Source organism: Punica granatum, unplaced genomic scaffold (assembly GCF_007655135.1).
Source record: "Punica granatum isolate Tunisia-2019 unplaced genomic scaffold, ASM765513v2 Contig00418, whole genome shotgun sequence".
NCBI classification, from domain to species: Eukaryota; Viridiplantae; Streptophyta; class Magnoliopsida; order Myrtales; family Lythraceae; genus Punica; species Punica granatum.
In genome coordinates, this window is record NW_022204333.1 from 32,166 (window position 1) to 40,420 (window position 8,255).

At 40.3% G+C, this 8,255-nt stretch overlaps 1 protein-coding gene across 7 annotated transcripts; it reads right to left on the bottom strand.

Annotated features, from left to right (window-relative positions):
- Nucleotides 1-504: 504 nt before the first annotated feature.
- Nucleotides 505-4,854, bottom strand: LOC116190306. Of its 7 annotated transcripts, none has more exons than XR_004152637.1 (3): nt 3,454-4,853; nt 2,511-2,654; nt 505-2,425 (listed from the first exon to the last, which is right to left on the bottom strand). XR_004152637.1 is itself a non-coding variant. In XM_031519989.1 (2 exons), the coding sequence occupies exons 1-2, from the start codon at nt 4,567-4,569 to the stop codon at nt 2,640-2,642; spliced, it is 1,131 nt and encodes a 376-aa protein (XP_031375849.1). In that variant the 5' UTR covers nt 4,570-4,854; the 3' UTR covers nt 505-2,639. The 7 variants fall into 7 exon arrangements, 2 of the variants coding, with proteins under 2 accessions (XP_031375849.1, XP_031375850.1); XR_004152638.1 differs by having other exon boundaries at nt 505-2,654; nt 3,454-3,558; nt 3,738-4,810; XR_004152636.1 differs by having other exon boundaries at nt 505-2,150; nt 2,511-4,839.
- Nucleotides 4,855-8,255: the final 3,401 nt, after the last annotated feature.

Here is an 8,255-nt window from a genome sequence, read left to right on the forward strand (position 1 = left end):
AGTTTAAACAAGCTACGGACTCTTATCAACTTGGCATGTGTTCGTAGCCGAATTTCTGGCCCTAATAAGCCGCCGGACGGACATTGCTCGTTCCTCTTCCCTTGTGGCCACGGAAATGCAGCTGGGGTAACATGGGGCCACAAGCCCTGCACACAGAAACAAGACTTCTTCCGAAAGAGACATTGGTTGTCAACTTCAATTAAGAACAAGTGGAGGCAATCAATATTTTTCCTCCTTAATGATCCGCAAACGTCGTTTTGGACTTGGAAAAATCCTAAGCATTGACGAGAATTGAACCTAGAAAAATATAAACAATTACTACAGCCTTCCATATAAAGGACAAGAAGAAAGGGAAACCTTTGGACAGGTGGGGTCCTTCCAGAAGAAATTCTTTATATTGGTTTGGACCACTTGATACCCTAGCAGATATTAAACAGATCGCGATCTCTTCCACACAAGATAATTCACTACATGCCCTTTAAAGAAATGTAAAGAGGAGAATAATGGCTGAATCCTCACTAATGAGGTGAGTTGAGTATATTAAATTATATAGACTCTGTACATGATTGTTAAAGGAAAGTATATAGTGTATCGATACATGCCTAGAATACAAGAATTATAAATGGAAATCTATGATTACATATCATCCTCTATTACTCCCCGGTAAGCTGAACGGGGAAGTCTCCACATGAAGCTTGGATCGAATATCAGCGAAGCGGGATGAAGATATGCCTTTTGTGAGTCCATCAGCTAGCTGATCACCGGAGTTGATAAAGCGAATAAGAAGTTGCTTGCTCATGAATCTCTCTCGCACAAAATGATAATCGATTTCAATGTGCTTAGTTCTGGCATGAAAGATGGGGTTCGCTGTAAGATAAATAGCCGAAATATTGTCACACCATAGAGTGGGTGGATGACGTTGCAATATTCCCAGTTCTTTAAGAAGAGACTGTAGCCATAAGATCTTCGCAGTGGCGTTTGCAAGACTTTTGTACTCATACTCAATACTAGATCGAGCTACAGTCCATTGTTTCTTAGAGCTCCAGGAGATTGGATTGCTTCCAAGAAAATCACAAAACCACTGACTGAGCGACGATCATCAGGATTCCCTGCCCAATCAGCATCAGAAAAACCATGGATAGATGATGTAGAACTGAGATGAAAATGAAGTCCATAAGTGATAGTTCCCTTTAGATACCGCATGATTCTTTTCACAGCTTGCCAATGAGTAGTGGTAGGACAGTGCATGAATTGACAGACCTGATTAACTGCATAGGCAATGTCAGGTCTAGTCAGTGAAAGATACTGCAAACTGCTCACGACACTTCTGTAGAGTGAGGGATCCTCGAAAGAACTTCCATCATTAAGAGAGAGCCGAGATCCTGAAGTAACAGGGGAACTAATGGGTTTACAATCTAGCATAGAGGTGCGAGCAAGGATGTCATGAATATACTTGGACTGAGTGAGATAGAGTCCAGTGGAAACCCTGCGAGCCTCCATGCCAAGAAAGAAATGAAGTGAGCCGAGATCCTTCATAGCAAACTCCGTCTGCAGGGCAGTGATGATCGACTGAAAAGGAGCTCTTAGGGTCCTAGTCAGAATGATATCATCAACATAGACAAGGAGGTAGGCAATGTATTGTGGTCCCTGGAGTATGAAAAGAGAGGAGTCGGCCTTGGAATCTGAGAAGCCAAGAAGCTGAAGATAGGTGCTTAGTCTCTGAAACCAAGCTCTAGGAGTTTGCTTAAGTCCATACAAAGAACGACAGAGTCTGTACACATGATCAGGATAAAAGGGATCAACAAAGCCAGGAGGTTGGGCCATATAGACTTCTTCAGTAAGATAGCCATGGAGGAATGCATTCTTGACATCCAGCTGTCGAATAGGCCACTGAGAGGAAACAACAATGGAGAGAATTGTCTGAATGGTGACTGGCTTGATAACTGGACTGAACGTCTCTGAATACTCGACCCCTTCTCTTTGGTTAAACCCTTTTGCCACCAATCAAGCCTTGTAGCGATCGATGGTGCCATCAGCCTTCTGTTTAATGCGATAAACTCATTTGCAGCCAACCACATTCTGAGCAGGAGATGATGGGATGAGATCCTAAGTATGATTCTGGACTAATGCCAGATATTCCTCCTCCATTGCTGCCCACCAAGTAGAGTGTTTATGAGCATGTGCAAAGGTTTGAGGTTCCTGCAAAGCAGCTGAAACAGAGAAAGCAGATGGATGGCGAGATATGGTGAACCGAGGAGGAGGCAGAGTACCATCCTTAGACCGTGTCGTCATCCTATGAGTGTTCTGAGTAGCAGGTGCAACATCATTATCCACAGCATCCTCAATCGGAATTCCAGACTCAGTAGACTAGTCATGAATCTCAGGAGTAGGAACATGTAACTCACTAGGTAAGGTGGCAGGACTACTAGACTCATGAAATGACATAGAAATAGATGAGTGAATGGGAATATAAGTGGAAGTGTTATTTGAAGAGGAGGGAGTAAACATACCAGTAGCAAGTGCGGGACAAGAAGAGGATCGATTAGCAACCACCGAGATAGGCCCACTTGTCCTGAAAGGAAATGAACGCTCATCGAAGACAACTTGAGTGGATAAGAAGATGCGACCAGTGGTAAGATTCAAACATCGATATCCTTGATAACGATAAGGATATCCAAGAAAGACACAAGGTTGAGACCGAGGTTCTAACTTATGGCTTGTGTAAGGACGTAGATAAGGATAATAGAGACATCCAAACACCCGTAAGGTAGAGTAATCAGGAAGACTACCATGAAGTACCTCAAAAGGAGATTTGAAACCAATGGATTTTGTAAGTAACCTATTAATAAGGTACACCGCTGTTTCGAAAGCAAAATCCCAAAATTTCGGTGGAATGGAAGAATGAGAAAGTAATGTGAGTCCCATATCAACAATATGACGGTGTTTGCGTTCAGCAGAGCCGTTCTGTTGAGGAACATGAGGACATGAGATACGGTGGAAGATTCCATTGGTCTGCAATTCAGACTAAAAATCTGCAGAGAGAAACTCTTTTGCACCATCTAATTGAAAATACTTTATTCGACGTCCATGAAGGTTCTCAATTTGAAGACAAAATACTCGAAAAACACTAAGTACATCAGATCGAGATTTAAGAACGTAAAACCATGAGTATTTACTGTAATCATCAAGGAAGTGAATGTAATAATGATGACCAATATGAGAAGTGATTGGTGCAGGACTCCAAATATCAGTATGAACAATCTCAAAAGAAGAGGTGCTTTTATGAAGGGTAAGTGGAAAAGAGTTATTTATTATTTTTCCCTCTTAACATGCAGAACAAATGTGACCAACATGATCATTATTAAGAGAGCAAGAAGTATGCAAAGCACGATGAACTATGAGAAAAGATGAGTGCCCAAGGCGTTGATGCCATAAGACACTTGACCCGGATACAGAGAGATGAGCTTGAGGATGATCGATGCGCCTGCCTCTCGGGTGGAAACAGTAGAGTCCATCTCTAACTAGGCCACGCATAAGCTCCTGGCGTGTATGACGATCCTTCACAATGAAATAATCTTGGTGAAATTCAAAGAAACAAGTATTGTCTCTAGCAAATTTAGATATAGAAATAATATTTTTGGAAATATGTGGGGCATAAAGAATATGATTTAAATGTAAAGGACGTTGAGAGAAATAAAAGGTGGAGGAACCAGAAGTTAGAACTGTAATTGATTTACCATCACCCACGAAGATGTGATCTGAATGTGATGTATCATCATGAAGAGTGAGGTTAGATAAGTCAGATGTGACATGGTGTGTTACCCCTGAATTCATGTACCAGTCTGTATCATGAATTCCATGAGAAGCACCATGGGCGAGATGAGCCTGTGCCTCAGAATATTGACAGAATGGAGCTGTGTGGCCTGGACGATTGCAAAGCTGGCAAATAACAAACGAACCGGCCCTGAAATGCTGCATTGGGCCGAACTGTTGATTGAGCCCAAGAGGAGATGGACCATGGGGCTGTAGGAGGAATAAATTGGGCCGGCTGAGATGAAGCCCAGGGCCAGTCGGGGTAGGAGGAAATGAATTGGGCCAGATGAGATAAGGCCCAGGGCTAGTCGGGCCAAAACGCGGACCTCGACAGCCCGAGTGTGACCGACCCGATATGACAGAACCCGAACCGAGTCGGTTGTCTTCTCCGCCCGAACCCTGGTTAGGGTTTTTTCGTCCAGCTTCTCGGTCAGAAGCGTGTCCCGATTGCAAAGCCAAGTAGTTCTGTCCGACTTGCCCCTTTCTTCTCTGCCCGAAAGCTTCAGCCCCAAATTTGAAATTAGGTTTTCTTCCTCCTGGGTTCCGATCGACAGAATCATCCGAACCTTCCGAGCCTCCTCTGCTACCAGAGTTTTTATTGCCGCCGTTGCTTCCCTTCCGCCTGTCCGTGTAGAGAACTTTCGTGGGTCCTGAGCCAAGCGCACCCGAAAGCAGAGAACTTGCAGAGGGATTCGACTGAGAGATAATAGTCGATGATGAAGAAGGAATGAGTGAGGACGAGACATAATCAGCCATGAGTATAGAGATTGAGGAGACTGTGAGAAAAGCCACAGGTGAGGATCGAGATAGGAAGCTATACGGGTGTTATCCCGATTTAGTTCAATGATACCATAAAGAAATGTAAAGAGGAGAATAATGGTTGAATCCTCGCTAACGAGGTGAGTTGAATATATTGAATTATATAGAATCCGTACATGATTACTAAAAGAAAGTACATAAATGTATATCAATACATGCCTAGAATACAAGAATTATAAATGAAAATCTATGATTACGTATTATCCTCTATTACCCTTCAATATTCAAACTTGACTGAAAAATGCCACCCTTTTACCTCTCCATGATGACATTTCCCAATCTCTAGACTGGTCGATACGAGAAAGTATACCCTTGGCTGCACGGCATGTGATGCATGCGATGATCCGTCAGTCCGGCTTAGATTTCCATAGACTATGCTTGCATAGAATTCCTGCAATGAATTTATCGCATAAGATATAATCTCACAACGACGAATATGAACGCGTTTACAATACCGTTGATTTCATTTACACTCTAGTATTTATGTTCAGGTCCCTTCGATATCTTTCCTCTTGAAAATACGAGTTATTATCAACTAATAAGCTAACATTAATTCTAGCCTTGTGGCATAGACATCGTCTTATCCTATTTCAATCTATAGAGTATTTTATATTAATTAAGGATGAAAAGATGGAAGGGTCCAACTGCCGTCTGACAAATCCTGATGTCTTGGCCCAGATCCCCTAATGTTTTTCTAATACAGTCTAACCTCAAATTGAAAATTCTACGACTCATTGGCCGTTAGATTTCATAACATAATATCATGACTGTACAAGTGTCATATATATTTTATCTTGAATATTTACTCATGATATTCTAACTATTTATAATTCTAGCCACGTATCTTGTCGTCAACGTTCGACCTCCCTCGTGAACAATCGAATCCGGATCAATATAAAACCAAGCGAATTTCACCGATTCAATCGAATTGAAAATAATTTAATTAATTAAAAATAATAATCTAACAAAGTAATTACTTAAAGAGCAAGGAATGAGGGGATTAGGAATTGGGAGGGGGCTATTAATATCAGGGATGGAGGAGGAGCGACGGAAAAGCGATTTCATCATACGGTGATTGAACCAATATATTTCATTTTGGCCTGAGACACAAGCCTTCTTTTATTAGAAGAAAATATTCTCATAAATATATATATATATATATGTAGATATGTATTTATCCGGACTATTATTTTAATAAGCGGACGATATATGTCACATTTGTGATAGATATTCATTTCATCTTAAGAGAGTATGTGGCACTTTTTAGAGTAGTATTTTAAGCCAATTGCGACATTCCAATTGTGTGAATTGCATCGATTCTGTCTGAAACAATCATCAGTAAGAAGTTATGTTAAACGAAATTTTTATAAACATAGATAAATGTCGGTTACTCCATGTAATTGTGACCATCGAACAATACAATTAAGAACGGTGAATCAATGATTTACTGAATTGTGATAGAATCAATTTGGATGGGACTCTGTACGGATATCATGAAATGATGGATTGATGGATGTTGAAGTTCACAAGGCATATCACGAATTTAAAAATCATATCCCGAGAATATTAATTATAGTTTAATCCTGAAAAACATCTTCATACAGTTTAATTACCTAAGGAATCACCTATTTGTGCTAACGAAGAGATAGTCTATACACCTACGAAAAAATGAGAGATACTTTATAACGGACCCATATGAAGGGGACAGCGTAGTCATATCAGGAACAATTATTAATTTATTACACATTGAACATATGTATATATATATGTGTGTATTTTTTTTTTTAAAGAGGCCTGTAGGCCTAGTATTTCTGGTGAAAGATTGTATATGATATTTGAGTCTAAATTAGAGCAGTTTCGTTGGTCACACAGCGGCTAGCAATGCATGGTTTCTTGCTCCTTAATTTCCCTGGGACTAAATTCTAATTACTATGATCTATCGAACTTTGCCTTTGCATTAACTTTTGCCTTTGTCACATATGGTATGCGTAGGATTTGTCCTACCCCTTTATAACTATTTACATGACGGGGTTGCCTTTGCATTAACTTTTGCCTTTGTCACATATGGTATGCGTAGGATTTGTCCTACCCCTTTATAACTATTTACATGACGCAGGGGGGTGGGTGCTCTTTCGCGGACCATGTGGGGAGAAACAATGCATAATCGATTGTTGCAATGCATGGGACAGATAAAAGCCTCCAGTTCGATTTTGACAGATCGAGTCTGCGTAGAGTTAGCGAAGGACTCTTTTATTATTTATATCAACTTGGCAACTGCTCATAATGGGAATTTCCCCGTTAGCCGCCGGGCATGGCTCAGTACGTAGTTTTTTTTTCCTATTTGCCATAAAATGCCGCTGAGGTGGGGCCCAAAAGGTTCTTAAACTGGTTGCTAGCTCGGAGTCGGGGCCGTAGCTCAGAACACAGAATCAGACTTCTCCTCACAGAAAGATTGACTGTCAGCTTCTGTTGAACATCAATCGAAAACAAGAGAAGGGCCACTCTTCCTGCTTGAGGAACCCAACACGTCGCTTTGGACTTGGGAAAACAGCCTCGCTGGAATTCATATAAACTTCTGTTTATTTAACAATAAAAGAATACGAAAAATCTCATTAATGATGAGAATCGAATTTGAAATCTCTCAATGAATGTCATTGCACTACACTTTTTTTAAAAAAAAATTTATACGTAAAGTTAAATATGCTGATCTTCTAGAGCCATAGTCTCGGTTTGTTGTAGAAAAAGAAACTGTGCTGTACATGAACTATATACACGACTGCATTACATATAAGGACAAGAAGAAAGGGAAACCTGCCGACAGGTCTCGTCGTTATTGGAGGAAAGTCTTTGTTTTCATTTTGCAGTTTGGACCACTTGATGAATATTAAACTCGTCATATCTTCCACACAAATGAAGTATATAATTCACTTCATGCCCTTCGCAGAAGCTTAACTTTGGGATTTTATTCGGTCTTCTTTTTATAAAAATGCCTAATGTTCCTCTCCAAGATGACGTTTCTGGATCTCTAGACTCGTCGATGCGAGAAAGTATACCCTCTAGGGTATGTTCTAACTATGGTCTAGTCACTTGGCCACACGGTATCAAATGCGTGCGATGATCTATTAGCCCGCTTAGAATTCCATGGATTATATATGCTTGGGTAGAATTCTACCTTCAACAAGCACTTATTGCATAAGCTAGTACAAGTCTCACGATAATGCGTATGAATACGTTTACACAGTATCGTTAATTTCATTAACTAGGTATATGTATGAATGCATCTACGAATCTAGAAGATAAAAGTAGTAAACTATGATTTCGAAAATTCATAAGATATGATACAGTTGAGACTTATATGTGAGTGAAATTTACATGCATATAATTGAAAATTAGTACTGAAACCATCTCACAATCAAGTTCTAGTCGTCGCCCGATAGAGAATTACAACTGGGCTTTGATTAAGGATTTATTTATAGGACGGAAAGTAGAATGGGCCATCCGCTGTCCGACAAATCCTGACCAAGATTCTCTGCTATGGATATCTATTTCAAGTTGTCCTATGTTCTGCCCCAGTCCCACTATTTTTGTCTTTATGCATTCTTACCCAATTAGACCTTAAATTG